Source organism: Thermobia domestica, chromosome 9 (genome assembly GCF_964235325.1).
Source record: "Thermobia domestica chromosome 9, izTheDome1.hap1.1, whole genome shotgun sequence".
In the NCBI taxonomy this organism is placed as follows: Eukaryota; Metazoa; Arthropoda; class Insecta; order Zygentoma; family Lepismatidae; genus Thermobia; species Thermobia domestica.
In genome coordinates, this window is record NC_137462.1 from 41,449,312 (window position 1) to 41,470,130 (window position 20,819).

Sequence of the window (20,819 nt, forward strand, 5' to 3'; positions counted from 1 at the left end):
TATTACAGCACGCACATAGGACATTGACACCTGGAACGCAAGGGGTTAAAAGCTAATAGTATTGTAGAATTTCTGAGTTATTTATTGTCAGTACTTGTACAAAAAGTTCTAATACAATATTGTATTTGTTTTTCCTTTCGTAAAAAAAAAAAAAAAAAAAAAAAAAAAAGTTAACGAAAAACATTCCCAAATGTTAGAACAAACATCATAAGTGTAACATCTTCTAGATCATTTAAAAGAGCAAGTATTGTAGTTTACATATATGCCTTTGAAATAAAAGCAATTTAAAATGAACTGTTTTTATAGGAGTTTATGAAGAAGAACACCAAAAAAATCGTCTGCCTGTTCAAAGATAATGATATTTTATATTTTTCACCGGAAATTTTTATTACCATTTGACCACGTTATAAGGAAACCTAAATGCGATTGTTTTTACTCTTTTTTTTTTTTTATTTTGTTCCATCAAAGATTTTATGATCAAATCAGAAGATTGATGTTAAATCGTATTAAGTAAATTTTATATTTTGCCACTCACTGTATACAAGTAAACATAATTTCAGTAATGGACAATCGTTACGTGAACGCAATATAAAAATAAAGGAAAACAACTTTCATTTCCCTAAAGGTCATACAAACAACAAACATCGTTTTCGAAAATTTCCAAAAAAACGTATCGTATTTACAATACACTCTAATAAAATGCATTGGCGCACACGAGGAAAACTAAAAAGTAAAGCAAAAAAATAGAAAAAAAACAAAGTAAACCAGTGAAGACGATAAGAAAATATAGGTACAAGTGTAGTTCCTGTAAAGTTTCGTTCTTTTTATATACGAGGGTAAGTCAAAAATTATCCGCAATGTAGTTATAACTTTTCTTCCATTGTTCATGCTGATCTATGTTCTAGTTTATTTTATTGTTATGCTGTTGTGATGATGCTATAAAAGTTTGGTATTGATTCTTCCTTTTGTTTTCCTTCTGTTGCAGATAGATCATGGCCGCTCTATTAGAAGTTCGCACCAAAGAGAAAAACAAGCAGTGATCCGGCTTTTGTGGTCGGAAGGTGTATCAGGGGGCCGGAATCCATGAAAGACTTTCGGTACAATATGAGAATAGTGTCTTGCTGCAACAGTGGCTCCAAATGGATTTGAAAAAATTGTGGTTGTCCAGCTTGTGGTCGTTTGTAGATGGTCTTCCAGCTTCTTCCTCGTGCGTAAGTAACACTTGTGCGACAATTTTTGAATTTTTCAATCCATCCATAGACATTCTGTTGCAGCAAGACACTGTTTCCTTATTGTGCCGAATGTCTTTAATCGATTGTGGCCCCTGATACACCTTCCGACCACAAACCCAGCTCGTTGCTCTTCTTTGATACAAACTTCTAATGGAGGGGGCGCTGTGGCTCAGTGGTAGAGCGTTCACCTCCGGTGCTTGGGGTCCCAGATTTGATCCCAACAAACACCGTGCTCGTTAGGTATGCGCACGAGACGATTCGAGACAGGATTTTCCTGACAAAATTCGAGTCGAGACACGGCTCTTCCAATAGAGAAATACACATTTTTCGAGTCGAGACATTACTTTTACAGCACATTTTCGAGACGGGACAGTCACAAATCTTGTCTCTTGCGCATCCCTAGTCCTCGTGGGTTTTCTCGGGGTTCTCTCGTTTCCTCCCACTTTCTTCATTCCACCACTTCATTCATTTCTCATAATCACCGTCTCCTGTAGCCTAACCGGCATAATCGTGGGACGTAGAACTTAAAACTTCTAATGGAACGGCCATGATCTATCTGCAACAAAAGGAAGACAAATGGAGGAATTAGGACCAAACTTTCGTTGCATTGTTGGAAATAAAAGTTTAAGAATGTGGAATGATAATTGCTATAAAATCATCCGCTTCATAGCAATGTTAGAATTTCATGAAAATTAAAAAAAAAAACTGGTTGCTACGGAATTTGTTGATTCGTTTATGAGTTTGATATGTAGAAGTTGTGTTCTTACTAGTCGTTTAATGTTCGTGGCTGGATCTGAGTACAGTTTAGAGAATAATCAATGTGGAATAAAGTTAAATAATTAAGTCAAGAAGTAATATAAAAGATTAAGAGTTTATAAAGAATAAATGCACTTAGTAAATTATATAGTTTATTGAGACTAATACCATTGTGCGGTATAAAGGCCACTAATAGAACCCACTAGAAAGAAGTTGAATGGTAGATATAATTAGTTATTCCACTTTAACAAGCATGACCACAAAGCAATAAACGAGGATAGAGGTCTGTAGGAACCATTTAATAAAGTTATAGCTACATTGGGAATACTTTTTGAGTCACCCTCGTATTTTAACGTTGTTATTCATTTTTCCGTTAAAAATCTCGTTTTTATCTTGATTATTAGATTCATATTTTGGTGGTATGCTTTACACATTTAATACATTTTGAAAAAATGAAATGAAATTCTTGAGTTTTATGTCCCACGGTTATGCCGGTTAGGCTAAAGGAGACGGTGATGATGAAGAATGAATGAAATGGTGGAATGAAGAAAGTGGGAGAAAACGGGAGAACCCCGAGGAAACCCACGCACACGGTGTTTGTCCACCACAAAGTTCACTTCGCGGGTTTGATCCCGAGACCCCATGCACCAGAATTGAACGCTCTACCACTGAGCCACCGCGGAACCTGGAATACATTTTGATGTCAAGTTGAATAAGCGATGAAATTGTTTATAAGCAATAGAATCTGGGATTCAACCCACATCTAAAGCCTTATAATGTTAATATTTGCGGTATAAACTATCATCTCTGGTTGTTAATAACTACGCAAATGGATTTTATGATGTAACTTCGTATTGCAATACTCACTTTCATCAAGGACATTTAAAATAACATTTAATTGTTACTAAAAAAAAAAGAGAGAGAGAAAATTACATCATATTCTTGAACCTGAAAAATTTTCCCCGTCAAATGTTGCAAAATACAATTCTATTTTTTTTAAAAAAAAAAAGTTATAAATTGATAATCATATTAGTCAGGGGTGTTCTTTAACCGGTTCGCACCATTAATGTCCGAACTAGTTAAAATTGCCTCTCCATCTCTATTCCGGCAGTATTCTCTAGTTTTATTATTAAGAATCTAGTATCTATTTTTCCTTTTAAAGAGACAGTTAAGATAAGCTGTAGTTGAGAGATGACATTTTAATTTTCTAAAGAATTTCATGAATGATAAATGTAATTCTGTCGATGTCAATTCGATTCTGTAAACGTATGTTTAGTGTTCTGTTAAAAATGCAAATTGTGTGTTCCGCTGACGTAACAGAATCAAAATGGGACCCCTTTATGATCTGGCACTCAGTAATAGGTGTCACTCCTATGCTTAAGTGGTTAGAAGGAATATAGAGTTAAGTTCCGCAAGTGCCCCCCCCCCAAAATCATAAAATTTATGCGAAATTCGATAGTTTTATATGAAATTTAAGCATCACACAAACTAAAGAAGATAATAAAAGTCATTATGGCACGGTGACTAATTACGGAGAAAAATAAAGTCTTGGTCTATACGAATTTCCGTAGTGAGGCCATGTTAGGTAAACTCACAATAGAGCATAATTTTTTAGTGTATTATACCCACTGTCATAATACCTAACCTAAGTGTGATGCAATAGGGAAGAAAAAAGATGCCGATTGATCCTAGCAATACTTGATAGTGCTCCACAATATATCGCCCCTTCGGGGTTTGGTGCTATCATATTTTCGGGGGGGTATACATTTGTAAAATCTATGGAAGAAATACGTTAATTGATTTCGCAATAGGATTGTACGTATAAGTAATCAATATATACCGGGGTCTTATCTTTCATATATATAAGGTAGAAATACGAAATGCAAAGTGTGCTCCTTACCATGCAGAAATCCATAAGAAAGACGTGATGAAGTGCTACGTGAAAGTAGTCTACACAGTGATCATGGATGTGCCGCAAAGTTGTGCTGCACGCAGAGCATGTGATTCTATGCCATTTGACGTGTTTTTCCACTATCCTCGTTTATGTACATACTCAAGGGCACCGATCCTGGGGACCCCCAAAGCTCATGTGGGCCTATCGCATTGTATTTATGAATATACAATGTTTGGCATAATTTGAATTCAATTTGTCTTAAAATCCTCATATATGCCTTCTGCACCTGAATGCCACCCTCCCCCCCCCAAAGTTACAGAGAAATCGGCGCCCTTGCACATACCAACTACCACTGACACACATGTTCCCTACGGATACAAGCCCGCCCTAACATGTATGCCCTCCTGCAGAGCTCCTGTTCTGATCCGGTTGTGCAGTTTGGTGGCACCTATCATAAGTTAGTTTGTGATTTCTGCACTGTATGTTGTTTTTATGGCAAGCTTTATTTTCCCTCACAGTGATAAGGTAAGGAAATAAATTTATAAATCCATGGAAACATTCTTTTCGTTATTTGTGAATATGGCAGATTTTGCAACACTAAACCATTGAAAGGTACTACTATGCGCAGTAATACAATATGAATGCATAAGTACGTGGTGAAGAATAAAGAAACCTGGAAATTAATAAATATTTGCGAAACTCAATTCCAACTGAAGTACAGAAATGAAACAGAAAGCTGTTTTAAATGTTATTTTCCTAACTACTCATGGTTACGTTAATATACCTTACTCACAATTACTCCTGTTTCATTTCTTTATTTCAGTTGCAATTGAGTTTCGCAAATATTTATTCATTTCCAGTTTTAAATAATATATTATATTATATTATATTATACTAGCAGCGTTCACCCCGCTTCGCTGCGGTCACCCCGGAACGCAATAAACTTTGTTACTTAGATAATTTTTACTTTTTCGCTTTCAAGTGATATGATAAAAACCATAGAAGATTGCAGTAAATGTTAACATTATATCGCCTGTCATTTATGTTAACCCGCCCCGCTTCGCTGCGGTCACCCCGGAACGCAATAAACTTTGTTACTTAGATAATTTTTACTTTTTCGCTTTCAAGTGATATGATAAAAACCATAGTAGATTGCAGTAAATGTTAACATTATATCGCCTGTCATTTATGTTAACCCGCCGAGTGACACGGTCATGCGGGTTGCATATAAATACGTTTATTTTTACCTATGATGAACTAATAACAAAGGATTTGTACGTTATGGACACTTGAATGGTCAATTATCTCAAGACACTGGTAATTAAAAATTAAAGTGATATGATAAAAACCATCTAGGGTCCAAATCCTAATAACCCCCCAAAAATAAAAGAAATTGGTTCAGCCGTATTAGCGTGATGAGGGAACAAAGGATTTGTGCGTTCTCTTTTATATATAAGACTAGCAGCGTTCACCCCGCTTCGCTGCGGTCACCCCGGAACGCAATAAACTTTGTTACTTAGATAATTTTTACTTTTTCGCTTTCAAGTGATATGATAAAAACCATAGAAGATTGCAGTAAATCTTAACATTATATCGCCTGTCATTTATGTTAACCCGCCCCGCTTCGCTGCGGTCATCCCGGAAGTTTTCGCTTTCAAGTGATATGATAAAAACCATAGTAGATTGCAGTAAATGTTAACATTATATCGCCTGTCATTTATGTTAACCCGCCGAGTGACACGGTCATGCGGGTTGCATATAAATACGTTTATTTTTACCTATGATGAACTAATAACAAAGGATTTGTACGTTATGGACACTTGAATGGTCAATTATCTCAAGACACTGGTAATTAAAAATTAAAGTGATATGATAAAAACCATCTAGGGTCCAAATCCTAATAACCCCCCAAAAATAAAAGAAATTGGTTCAGCCGTATTAGCGTGATGAGGGAACAAAGGATTTTGTACGTTCTCTTTTATATATAAGATTATATTATATTATATTATATTATATTATATTATATTATATTGTATTATATTATATTATACATATTAGTTGGCGGGTATTTTTATGTCTAATCGAGAAATTACATGGCTTCGAACGAGAAATTTGTTGCTAGGAAACAGTGATTTTTCCATAATCATTGTAGTATCGTTATATTTCTGCATTATAGTTTTAATTCCTTCATGTCTACTTTAATTTTTCGTATATCAAATTAGGAATCTTATTTATGTAATAATAATAATAATAATAATAATAATAATAATAATAATAATAATAATAATAATAATAATAAAAATAATAATAATAATATTTATTATTATTATTATTATTATTATTATTATTATTATTATTATTATTATTATTATTATATAAATTCGTAATAATATAACATAATGCGAAAATTATATTAGTAGTACTGATAGTATCCTACTGTATATAAATACCCAGAATCGTGGAATTTTTGCTCTAACGCACATTTTATTATTATACATCAGTTGCAGCTATTAGGGAGACAAGAGGGTGTCAATTGCTACCAATTTTTCTTCTTTTTGCCTTCATATCATTACCTAATCACATGTCCCTTTACTAATGGGATTATTATTATTATTTTCTTTTTCTTTCACAATGTTCACACCTAATTCCTGCTACTGACACATATTTATACTTCATACTTCAAATTTTTTTAAAAAAAAATAACGACTATAAAAGGAACTAGCAGCGTTCACCCCGCTTCGCTGCGGTCACCCCGGAACGCAATAAACTTTGTTACTTAGATAATTTTTACTTTTTCGCTTTCAAGTGATATGATAAAAACCATAGAAGATTGCAGTAAATCTTAACATTATATCGCCTGTCATTTATGTTAACCCGCCCCGCTTCGCTGCGGTCATCCCGGTGCTGGCATATTGTAAAAGTGTCTGTAAAAATAAGCAAATCAATTAAAAAATTTTAAACAGAAGATTCAAGCTATTTTCCGCTGTATATCGCCTGTCATTTATGTTAACCCGCCGAGTGACACGGTCATGCGGGTTGCATATAAATACGTTTATTTTTACCTATGATGAACTAATAACAAAGGATTTGTACGTTATGGACACTTGAATGGTCAATTATCTCAAGACACTGGTAATTAAAAATTAAAGTGATATGATAAAAACCATCTAGGGTCCAAATCCTAATAACCCCCCAAAAATGAAAGAAATTGGTTCAGCCGTATTAGCGTGATGAGCGGACAAAGGATTTTGTACGTTCTCTTTTATATATATAGATTAAATAGGATGCATTCATGTATAGATCGAAATATTGTATAAGTCGAGTCAAATTTTGACTTGTGAAATGACGATATATTAAACTACAATTGAAGAATGGTCACACGATAGATTCTCTGAGTTACTAGTAACCAAACAGTAATCGCTTAAGTCATACTTTGCTCTTTTAACCTATTTCTGAGCTACTAGTTACCGAGAAATATCCGAAAAGCAGAAACGTAGTGAACTAGACAATACGATTTTGCGTGTGATACCGTTATCACAACTCATCTATCTGTTTTCGATTTGCAACTGTAGATAGATTTAACACTTTTTGCGGGTTCTGTAAATAACGACATACCAAAAGCAGATAGGTGAATAGTGGTAAAGGTATCACATGCAGAATTGTATTGTCTAGTTCACTACTTTTCTGCTTTTAGAATATTTTTATTTGTTTTGAGGATATTACTGAAAACTCTAAAATTAGCGGTAGTTTAATTTCGCAGTAGTGAAGACCCTTAACCTCAAGCAAGTGATGTAGAATCAGTTTTATGATTACTATTTAATAACAAATTGTATGAGTAGTGGGCTTTGCAGTAGGTTGACTAAGTGATAATATTTTTATTCTATGATTATATTATTGTGTAATAGTAGTAGTTAATACAGGGATGCTAATAAGCTACAAAATTTTACTCGCCCAAGAAATAAAACTATTAGCCCACATCCCACAATAGAAATAATTTACTTACCTTCGGTATCATATTAAATACTCGCCCACACCGATGAACCACTCGCCTCGGGCGAGTGGGCGAGTGGATATTTGCATCCCTGATGTTAATAGGATTAAGCCATGAAGCTTGTTTATATTGACATATTGCATATTCGTTTCCAAAATTAATTCTTTTTTTTCGTAAGTACTGAATTTAGAGGATGGAGAAACAATGTTAACAACCGCTTCTGAGAACCGTATACAATTCTACTAACCGGTTCGGGCGAACCGGCTGAATGACACCAATGCTCTGAAAGTGAGTTTCGAGGAGAGCTAATAAACAATGCATGGCAGCATTTGCACCTATCTTTCCAATGTATTTTGCACAGATCGACAATATTAAAGATAATTCTATCAAATTCAAGATATCAAATTCAAGTCAAACTTAATCCAAATATAAGTTGAACAAGTAATTCGAATGATTACTCTTTCTTCCATTATTCATTATCCATTATAATCCATTATTCAAATATTCGAGTAATGAATTATTCAAATTTTAATAGCTTTTTATTGGTACACCTTGTATTTGATAAATTCAGTTTATAAATGACATTTCAGAGTTCTCAAAGTAATTTGATCGTATATATGTAACATGGCTTATTTTCGAATTACATCGTTTTGAAGATTTACAAACAGATGTTGCATAATATGTATAATGTTTAAGTTAGTGGTATGTCATTGAAGCACGATAAGGCTTAATTCTGAAATAAAAGAATATATATATATGCAGCATGCACATACCGCCCACGCCTTCTACATTGTCATACCTTATTTTTTCTTGTCTATCTAAATGCGCATAGCGATGTTCTCTTGTTACATTTCTTTTTTGTGTAAAATGAAACCTATTATTTGTCAGCTGATGCTATCGCTCCACGGAAGAAATTAAGAAGAGTATGAATTCCGCCAAGTAATTAAGCAATCAAAATTCTAATGAATTCCTTACCTGGTTGTTCTGTAGTTGTAAGCGGAGTCGTTTCCGTGGATGCAGCATCGGTCGATACGCTAAACACGGCGAGCAACACGAGTGCAGCAAAAGCAGCTTGCATCTTCTTCTCCGGACGAGCTCTCTCTCGTTCCCTCAGCAACAGCACACGAGCACAGCAGCACCGGCTTCAGAGCTCTCTCTGTCGGTCTCTTCTTGTTTTCCTCCACCGAACGCAAAACGATGTCAGAGAGGAACGCTTTCTCCCGCTCCCCTTTCCTTCGCGATTGGCGGCTCGTTAGAAGCACAGCAGCGCCGCGGGGTGGCATTTTGCTGAAGCTTCAAGTGCTAGACTAGAGCAACCCTACTCCTTTTTGGATAGGCAAAATGCGTTACCAGGATGTGATATGCCAAAGGGCAAGGACGGCGTAAGGGAGAATAACTTCAAAACGTAAAGCGATTAGATATGAAGAGAAAGATGCAAGCAAAATATGATACATAACAAAGAACAATGTATTCACTGTTAATCTACAGTATTACAATGTTTAGTTACTGTTTAATATATACTCTTCTATACTGTTACATAAAGAGTAGAAGTGACGTTTTCACCAAAATTCAGGCCATACTGCTATAGCTAGAAACGTAAAATATGGATAGAAACTCCTTTTTGTCACAGAAACAAGAGATAACAAATTGTTAATACTTCTAAGTGTTCTAAGTGGGGTACAGCACAATATAAAGAGGAGGATAAAATGAGTGTCTTCCCTTTCTCTGTTTATTTTTTCAGAATAGAATCAGTGATGGATATAGAAGGCGAAAACTGGGGGGGGGTAGCCAGAAGTCAGACTATATTAGGTCTAGGTGTATCATGAATGAGTTTACTATAAACTTTAAAAATATATATAAATAATAGCTTAAATTATTTTTGTCACTCAAAAAACGGGGGGCCTAGGTCCCCTGCCCCGGGTTAGACCCGCCACTCAACAGGGTATCTCACTAATCACTGATGTTACAGAGATGAAACTCAACATATAAACTTCTCATGAAAAATAAATGAACACATGTTTCAGCGCTTCCGAAAATTCGGCTCCTAAATTTCAATAATATGCAGCATTTCGATTGTCTATACAGTAAATACCCTCTGTGAGGATTAGTTTAAATTGGAAGTTGATATTTGATATATAAATACTTAGTAAAAGTTATGGACTACAAGTTTCAGCACTTTCGAAAACTCCGCTCGTGAAGCTGAAAAGGGGAGTACAGTACTTATCATATTGTTCAAGCAATTCATACAATATTAAAATTTCCCACTTTTATATTTATCCTTCCCGTGCAGGGCAAGGAGGGAACAGGCTAGGAAAATTTAACTACTCAAAATAATAGTTATTGTGTACGTGGAAGTGTTCTAAGCGCTGACAATATTACAATCTTTTATTAAATAAGAAATCTCTCTACATATTTTCGAACTTCCATACTATACTATGGAAACAGTGTTTCTTTGAGACCTGTTTTTTGGACGGCACTGCCCACCGGAGCTCTGAGAGTGCCCCCCCCCCCCCGGAGCAGCCCAAAATAACACGTCTATGCCATAATAATAAATAATATAGTACCAGTAGTGCCCCCCGGAACATTGTTTGTGAAAGAAACACTGTATAGAAGTAGAAGTAGGAGGGGTGAAAATAGAAAAGTAATTAGTTTTCGATATCTGAGTAGTGTTATGACTGATGATATGAAGTGTGAACGTAAAATAAAAGCAAGGATAGGAATGGCAAAAGAAGCCTTTAGGAGGAAGAAAAGTCTATTTTGTGGGACCTTGAATCAAGATTTGAGACAAAGACTCATAGAATACTTCATGTGAAGTATTGTATTGTAAAGGGCAGAAACACCGACATTTCGCAAAATAGATAAAAAAAAAAAGACTGGAAACTCTCGAAATATGGGTGTGGAGAAGAATGGAGTGAATTGTCTAGGTCGAGCGGAAAACAAATGAGAGAGTGTTAGAAATGGTGGGGGAAAAGAATAATTTCATAAGTAATTGAAACGAAGAAAAGAAACTGGTTCTTATGGTAGCAAGGACGCCGATCCTGGGGGGCCGGGACCCCCTATTATAGTTATGAATATACAATATTTGGCATAATTTCAATGCAATTTGTCTCAAAATCCTCACATATATACCTTCTGCATCTGAATTCCCCCCTCCCCAAATTTACAGAGAAATCGGCTTCCTTGTATAGTAACAGGAAACAGAGGGCGGGACGAAGGATTCTTCAGTTGATAGACGAAATCAATTTCGAAAAATCTTCCGTGAAGAGGTTAGCTTAAGACCGTGGAGCAGAAAAGCTTCTTAGTGCAGCAAGTGTCTTACCAATAATGTCAGAATACCTATGATGATGATGAAACTATACTACGCTTAAGCATGGAAGCATTATACAACAGTTCCATCCATCTGTCAACAGATATCGGAGCAAAAAATCGTAAGAGAAAATGAAAAATAAATTCTTGATGCCCAGAAATAGGCTCGATCTCAGCCTTTGTTGCTCTATTGAAACCAGAAGTGGTTTCATTGATCACTTGTGTTTTCTATGTTTGATCCCGATAATTTAAAACTCCACTCCAGTTTTAGAATGTGAAACAAAATTCACTTTTTATTATTCCATAGGAAGGTAACACAGACTAATACTTGTATTCCGAACGCAATGCCCTACCGCATGACAGATTTTGACTCACCCATTCTCTTTTCATCCTAACCCAGCATCTCTACTGACTGTACAACAGTTCAGGGCTCTGAGTAACCACTTGTTCTTCACCTCATTAACAAACGTTTCCAACTTTCATTTTCTGAATAGTATTTATTTTACAACATATGTTTCTGCATCGAAATAAAATTTTCACAACTGAAAGGAAAAACTTCTCGCGACCCACTAAAGAAACAACCCGTGACCCACCAGTGGGTCGCGACCCACACTTTGAGAAACACTGGCCTACAAAGCGCATTTACACTGCAACCGGTAACGGAAATAATAAGCTCTCCTGAAGACAGCATAGATGATTACATGAAATGTAAAATGATGGACTTACGTTTATATATAATAAGCAAGTCCATCATTTTACATTTTATGTAATCACCTATGCTGTCTTCAGGCGAGCTTATGATTTTTGTTACCGGTTGCAGTGTAAATGAGCCTCGTAGGCTATTTGAAGAAAGGCGTTACATATACGCCTAGATTGTTATGCAATCCCTATCTATTAGATGGTTTTAGGGTTGCATATTATGCTTTATGATGAACGGGCGCGTTTATAAGGATGAAAACAGTTTCCCTGGATTGTTATGCAACCCTACCTCTTAGATGTTTATAGGGTTGCATATTAACGCGAAACGTACTTGAATGAATGGGATATGAATAGCCACTCTTGAAGTCACTGTTACCCATGAAGATATTAACGGATTGTCTCCCTTAAGGTACTTCGTCAGATAATCACTCTACCTATATATTAAAAAAAAAAAAAATCAAAAATTCGTTTTATATTCCCGTCGAAAGCTCATGTCATTCGGATCCCACGTTAAGCTAAAGATCTACGTTTCCAGCTGTATAACCTCGGTCCTGAAACTACTATTAAACTGCAAGCCAACAAACCAGCCAGGATTCCTTGGTTGAACTGAGGGAAATCTTGAAATCTCGAGATCCATCGTGCAGAGATAGAGTGGGTTAGTGGGTCGTGAGTCAAGTGTATCTAGATTTGTGAGTGGGTCAGTGGGTTTGGGTCAAAAGGTCGTGACCCACTGCGACCGACCAGTCACAGTGACCCACTCTAATCCACCGGTTCACTCTGACCCACTGATCCACGACTACTTGACTTTCGAGAAAGTCTAATTTTACATTTTTCTTTCCCTTACGCTTACCTATTTTATCTTGAATTGAGACTTTCACATTTCATCTTATTTTCACTGAAAAGTATCTGTAATTCAAAAATCAAATAATTATACACGGAAATTAAATTGAAATTCATCCTAATTTTACCCATGACAAACACTTTACCATTTTATATCATAAAAGTCAGACCCACCGGTATTGTAACAGAGCGGTGATTGAGCGATTGACCGTAGAAATTCAAACTCCGATTAGTAATAATTTCACAGCCATGTTTTATTACAAGTATGAACTCTTTGGTCAGTTGAGAGGAGGGCGTGGATCATAGGTCAGAGTTGATGACGATGGATTTTGGTGAGTGGTGGGCCAAAGTGGGTCATGGTGGGTGGTGGGTTACAGTGGGTTATGGTGGATTGTGGGTCAGAGTGAGTAATGGTAGGTCGTGAGTCACGGTCGGTTGTGTGTCACGAGTCAAGTTTTCATTGAACCACGCAATCTCTGCCCTTGTGGCTACGTAATTAGTTTGCATATTTTTGAAGCAAAAGACTTGGGTTCGACTTCTGGTGAGACTTTATTGTGATTTGGAAACCAAGTTAAGCCGTAGATTCACGTCTCAAATCCTCGTAAATTTCAAACTAACCAAACACCCGGGTAAGACTCAAACGGGATAACTGATCACATGATATGGACTCGGAACCTCCTTCTATTGAAGCAAAAACGTTAAGCACTAATTTCGCTCAATGAAAAATTCTGGTGCCCAAGTGCGTTTCCCCTGCCTTTTTTCGTGGTTTAGTTTTCAGTACAATTATACTATTTGATTCATTAACCAATGAACACGTTATCGTTATTTACTAAGATTTTATCCAGAATATTCCGAGGCTCCAGGAGAGTCCAAACCTTATTACAGATAATCTCCAACTTATTAAAATTCAACCAAAGATACTAGTTCAGTATTTAGTAATTAAAAAGTAATAATCATCCCAAGAAATTGTTTTGTGTTTATTCATTTTCATGTTTAATTTTTTATTCATATACTAATTGGAGCTCAACGTTTCTCTCCAACACTAAAGTTGTATTAGAAGGTACTGTACCTATCGTTTACAGTGGGAATTCAATCGATACCCGTAGTTTATTGAAATCTCTGTACCCCTGCGAGAATTTAACCCATGGCAAAGCACATAGAAAGCACACATGTTACTCAACTGGGCCAGGGGAACGCAATGACTCAGTGGAAGAGCATTCATCTCCAGTGCTTGGGGTTCCTGGTTCGATCCCAGCTCGTGCCGTGTGGACTTTGTGGTGGATAAACACCGTGCTCGTAGGTTTTCTCGGGGTTCTCCCGTTTCCTCCCACTTTCTTCATTCTATCACCACTTATTTCTCATCTTCATCGTCTCCTTTAGCCTAACAGGCATAATCGTCGGACGTAAAACTCAAAGATTTCATTTCATTTTTTCAACTCGGCCAGGGGCGCACCGACGCCGGGGTCCTCCGAGTCCGGATCTCGCAAAACTTCCTAACTCAATATACATTTGTACATTTTCTTAAAAACTATCCTTGTTTTACAGGAAAATGATTGGCGCAGCATGAAAATTTGATCCTACACTTCATTTGTACTTTTTTCTCTTATAAAAGCAATCTAGTTTTACCATTTTTTCCCCTGAAAATATAGGTGGAAATATTTTACAATTCCTTATCGTCTTTTCGGGTGCAGAATAATACCCGTTCAATACTACATAGACGCCGTGGCTTATAGTAGTAATATTGAAACCCACTAAAGCTTGGACTTCTCCCAACAAAGCACGTGAACTGGGCCCTTAAGGGCTCTAATGTTCTAGTCTTCAAAATAGCCCAGAGGTTCCCAATCTGTGTAAGCTTTACATCCCATGGTTATACCCTTTAGGCTAAAAGACACAAAAGATTAAAGAACGTGAACGATTATAGAATTATTTTTTATGCTAACCCAGCGAGAATCGAACCCGGGACCAGGTGCACAAAAGACACTAGACCACTAGACCAGCAGAGAAACCCATAAGCTTATGAATTGTTATAGCTACAAGCAAGGGAAGAAAAATTTACCTAATGTATCAACTGAACTTGAATGAAGCTTTTTTTATTTAGTTTCTAGCGATAAGGTTTAATTTTCTACCGATGTGACTTCCCTCAGAAGTCTGCACTAGACATTTGAATTTCGTATTTTAGCAATATACGTTCATGTTCTTACTGAAACAGTTTTTAAAAATCATCACTTTAATAAACAAAAGTTGAGATGCGCAAGAGAAGAAACAACTAAAAAAAATGCAAATTTAAATAAGAGTTCGCCTATTAAAGACATGAGGTTATTCCGTTACTAAAATAAGACGCAAAACAAAATCTCGAACTTATGGAAACAGAAACTCTTATTCTTAAAATACGATAATAACATAATCAGTAACAAATACAGGGCAAGTCAAAATGATGGACCCGATTTCAGAAATTTATTTTGCGAAACCTAATAAAAATATGTTATTGTGAGATATGTGCTAAGAAAGGGAAATTGTCAAGATTTTCTTCAAACATATTACAAGTACGAGGAGGAGTCAAATTCAAACCATAATTATTTTTTTAAATATTATTTATTGGTCCCACAGAGTACAGAAGTAAATCACTTTTCAACATAGTCCCCTCCTCGTTCAATGCAAGTCCGCCAGTGCTTCGGACACTGGCGGATCCACGTGGGGGGCGGAGGGGGCGACCGCCCCCCCAAAGGTCTTCTACTTCCAGCATGTATCGTTCGGAAATACAAATATTGTCTTTTCCCGGCCGATCCAATCTGTGTAACAAGCCTAGTAGAGTCTAATCAAAATGTACTTAATGGTACTTAATGGTACTTAATACAGACATATTTGAATTGTGAATACTTCTGTCCTCAGTTTCTTGGGACGGTTACAGGCATAAGCGGCAAACGAGAGAGAATGATTCATACGAACGAACGAACGGCTGTAGGAAGAAGGAAAGACGGCTCACTCTGTGAACTAAAAATATATATTTTAAAATTGTGTCCTAGAAAGGAAAAAAAAAATGAAATGAAATAAAATCTTTGAGTTTTACGTCCCACGGTTATGCCGGTTAGGCTAAAGGAGACGGTGATTATGAAAAATGAATGAAATGGTGGAATGAAGAAAGTGGGAGGAAACGGGAGAACCCCGAGAAAACCCCGAGAAAACCCACGCACACGGTGTTTGTCCACCACAAAGTTCACTTGGCGGGAGCAGGGTTTGAACCCGAGACCCCATGCACCAGAGGTGAACGCTCTACCACTGAGCCACCGCGGCCCAAAAAAAAAAATGTGTTGATGGAATTCAAATCCTGAAATTTCAATTACCTTTACCTTGAATAAAGAGAAATATAGAATTTTCAGCACTCCTTACTGTAAAAATTTCTGAATCTGAGATGAGACTTTTAGTTTGGTTGATTGATTGATATATATTTACGTCGTTCGTCAAAAGTGATGCTTTACAGAACGAAAACTAGAGTTTAAAGTTGGATCTGAACCACTGTAGTGCGTTCGATGTTCACTCACCGGGTATCAAACCACAGAACCTCATGCATCAAAGATCAAAGGTACTCTCGCTAGATGCTACATCAACAAAGAACAGTGACTTTTGAGGTTCAATACGGAAACATTCATTGTGACTTTTAATGGCATTTCATCTTTTTTTGGGAAATAATACAAGCTTCAAGCTGTTATTGTAATCATATATAACAGAAGTCGTCCTGATCTTCGCACAGGCCAAACCGCTCAAGCTAGAAACTTGAAATTCGGACAGTAGATAGGATTTGTAACCTAGGATACCACTAAGGAAGGAATTTCGGGAAATTCAAAGAAAGGAAGGGAGAAAGCGGTGGAAATTATTTTAATAAGATAGTCAGCTCTCCAAATCCCTTAAGGCTGGAGACTTGAAATTTGGATAGGGATTTCTCATTTAAAGTAATTTGACACGCGTTTCAACATTTTTTGATACTTCAGTAAAATGGTAAAAAGCGGTGGAAAGAAAAGGGGGCGGGGATTGCAATTATTATAATAAGATATCTAAGAACCTTTGAAGGTTAGAAACATGGAATTTGGTATATGGACTTCTCACTTAAAACAATTCAATACGTATTTCAGCGTTTTTGTATTCTTCTTCTTCTTCTTCTTCTTCTTCTTCTTCTTCTTATTATTATTATTATTATTATTATTATTATTATTATTATTATTATTATTATTATTATTATTATTATTATTATTATTATTATTATAAGATGCCTATATCTCAGGATCACTTACGGCTAGATATATGAAGTTGCTAGTTTGATTATTTATTTAAAATAATGAAACATGGATTTGAGAATTTTTTGCCACTTAACGTAGAAGGGTAAAAGCAGAGGTGAGGATTCACTAAAATGTTTGTGAGGTGTTTGAATTTCGTGACAGCGTTTTAGCTCAATCCAATTCTATATGAAAGACACAGAAGGGAGAACGCGAAATATTGTGCCACAGTATCACGTAGAAGCATTTGCTATATTGTGTGAAGCCGTATTCCGAACAAATTGGTTGTCTGGGAGCGAAATCCCACCTAAGCGAAGGCTACTATAACCTACTTTTATTGTTGTTGTAAGCATAACTATAATTATACATGTTTCTAAATTCTGCTTTTAAGAAATTACCTAATAGAGCCAATTTCCAACCCCCTGTTCCTAATCTGGTCTAATGCGTTTTTTTTTTTTTTTTTTACGTACCCAATGATACCACTGCAAAAGCGGAGTATTCGTACAAAATACCCTATACGGTAATCATGGTCCCGGGTTCGATTCCTGGTGAGGGTACATTTTAACGAAAAAGGTGGTTTGAATGATATAATCAGTAAGTGCACGTCTTCTTTAGCCGTCATGTCATTACCGTGGAACGTTAAACTCAAGCAACAAATCAAAATACTCTATGTACAGAGATCTATACTTTTGTAATAATGTCCTATATTTGTCTTCTTGCTCTCTCCTGGAAAGTGGAAAATTCTTGGATGTACCAGAAATTGAATTCCTTACACATTCTTCTTTAAATACATCAATTGAGTACAGTTGGGAGCTTTTCTTGAGAAATGAACAATTTCATTTGTGTCAAAGTTTATTAGTCAGTGACTCCCCAACTTCTCGTGAATCCTGGGTTCTATACCAATCATAGAAATGTTTTTTTCACCTTTGATACATCAGAAGATTTTGGTACGATTTATGTAGCCGCGTACTTAAGAAAATGTCAACAATGTTGACAAACAGAAATCATGATGAAAAACGAAACGTAACGGAAATTCAACATTTTGCCCTCAGGAAATGTTCTTCGCATAGCGCCAGAGATCAAAGATAATGTCACTCTCACAGAGGCACTAAAAAAATGTCATGGATACGGATCGACGACCGGAACATACCCTCGCATTCTATTGGATAATGAAATTGATAGATTTATGTCAAGCTTCATGTTTTCTTGCGATCACTTTAGTGAAACAAAGGTAAGCTATATTTATATACATCGAGGGGAAATGGGACAGGTTTCGTGGCATATAACAGATGACAAGACAATACAGCGCATCTGATAAATCGCGGTGAATCACGATACCGCCACGCCTCCGAAACGGAAGTGCGTATTTAATTTAAATCTAGAAAAAGAATATAATTTCATTTAAAAAAAAAAACTTACAAATTCGGGTCATAAAATATAATCTGGGAATCAAGTTCACACACCACCCCCCTCCAGCCCCGGATTCATATGTGTCCCATTTTTGCAAATTGAAATTCTGGTCACTTTGAGGGTACGCTCATCTTCCAGGAAGCAAACCGCCCCCTCCAAATGATTCTTCTGGATCCGCTAGTGGCTTCGGAAGAGCCTGAATACCTGCAGAAAAAAAGTCTTTTGGGCGACGGCGCAACCACTCGTGCACCGCGTTGCGTACCTCTTCATCGGAGTGGAACTTCCTGCCGCCACTCCTTGCTCACTCGCTTTGTTTCAGGCTGATGGTAATGCACCCATGTTTCGTCACCAGTGACGATTCGTGACAGGAAGGCATTACCGTCACGTTTAGCACGCCACAAAAGGTCTTCGCACGCATCAACACGTCGCTGTTTCAGTTCAGGCATCAGTTGTCGGGGCACCCATCTTGCAGACATCTTATGAAACTGGAGAACATCATTCACAATATACTGAACCTTCATTCGCCTAAAAATGACAATCGGTTTCACACCTTCACTTCGCAAAAACCGAATCACAGAACGCTGCTCCCCGCTGGTGCATGTGGCTAGTAGGGCTGCCATTTTGGAACTGTTGTTGCGCCGGTGTTTGTGCATCTGCCGGCTGCTGCCACCTAGGAGACATCCGGCATACTATCGTAAACAGGCATGCCAACTTACAGCTCACTGGCACCATATGCGGATTTTTATTTCTACTTTTATGGTTTTCAGTTGACTTACCCTCGTATTTTATGTGAACACCTCGCGTAACATGGCACACATCAAGTCGACATTTTATCTCCTACCAAAAATTTTTGTATTATGTAGCAGTCACAATCAGCAATCACTGCTGTGATGCGGTCATCTAATGCTGTTGGAAGTAGTGTTATAGATAGCCTTCCCCGTAAGTGTGTCTTTTCGATATTTCGTACAGATATGCCGTTGCACACTAATCACATACCTTTTTACATAATGATCAAGAACATAGAAAGCTCTCTGTTCTCTAGTAACTGCTCGCTGTTAACTCTTAGCGGTGGAAAGTGAAAACATTGCATGGAAACTCTACTGTGAATGTTAACCTTTCAAAGCACATGTCCCCAGCAGAGCCCTGCACGGGCCGGGAGAGCCCGATTCTGCCCGGTGGCCGGCCCGGCCCGGCCCGACCTGGCCCGACCCGTTTCAAGTAATATCAAACTGGACCGGGCCCTAACCGGGCCGAGCACATATCGGCCCGATACTCTGAAAGACGGTTCGGAAACTAATGTTCTCAGCCTATTTGTTTTTTTTTAATGTACTCCGCTATCTCTATTTTTGCCGTGTTTGTACGGTCTTACTGTCAGCCTATGTTAATCGTAATGTGTTTGGGAAACTGACTCTTTATTCAAGACTGTGATGTACTGGTAATACTATTACTATTACTACTTCTACTACTACTATTACTACTTCTACTATTACTACTACGACCACTGCTAATACTACTACAAGTGCTACGACTTCGCGTCAGAGTTGACATGTCTGGTGGTACCGAATTTACCTTCTAAGTACAGAATAAAATTGAGAAATGCTAGTTATTATGGCCGATCTGCGTAGAATGTGAACCGATGCTTGATCTACGAGGGAGAATAGTGGCTCAATAGAAAAAACACTCACATCTGGTGCTAGAGGTCGTCGGATCAATCCCTGCTCATGCTATGTGAGCTTTGTTGTGGACAAACATCGTGTGCATGGGAGTTTCTGGTGTGGTCCCGCTTCCTCCCACTGTTTTCTTTCCACCAATTCATCCCATCATCATCCATTCAGCCTGAGCCGTAGTTACCTAAAGAACGTATGGTAAAGTCAAGTACTTGACCTAGTAAGTAGAATTTGGTACGCTACCATTGGACCACGGAGGGCAAAACCATAAACTGACGTGCTCATAAGATCAGTGCAATTTGTAGTAATGTTCAATTAGCAAGGCAAATATCGAATGGTGTTACATGTTCATATATTGTTTATAGTATGATGCTACAAATATAACAAAATACAGTAAACCCTCGTTAACACGAATTCCAAGGGACTGAAAAATCAGGAGTTCGTGTTAAAAAAATTCGTGTTAACCGGGGACCCAAATTTTATTATTCGAATACATTTTCTCCATACATACGCACTACAGTATACAGACTATACATACCACTACAGTATATTATGTATGTCATAGAAAACACTAGAGATGGTATCGAGACGAGACTGAGTAGTCTCGGTCTTCATACCATCCACAGAATTGTATCGAGACGAGACTGAGAGTTTCGGCCTCGCCTCGATTTAGAAAAGCACGGCTCGGTCTCAAATTCGAGTTGAGATCGAGACTAGTTTCGGTCTCGGTATCATCCTCTGAAAAGTGAAAACACT

The 20,819-nt window shown here is 37.2% G+C and overlaps 1 protein-coding gene across 1 annotated transcript in view; it reads right to left on the reverse strand.

The window, feature by feature from the left end:
• Window positions 1-9,085, reverse strand: part of LOC145694599 (multicopper oxidase 3-like) — a 183,101-nt gene extending 174,016 nt beyond the window's left edge. The window contains exon 1 of the mRNA XM_081770971.1: window positions 8,849-9,085. Coding sequence (XP_081627097.1) covers window positions 8,849-8,951 — 103 coding nt within the window. The 5' untranslated portion in view covers window positions 8,952-9,085. The remainder of the gene's footprint in view (window positions 1-8,848) is intronic.
• Between the last annotated feature and the right edge of the window lie 11,734 nt (window positions 9,086-20,819).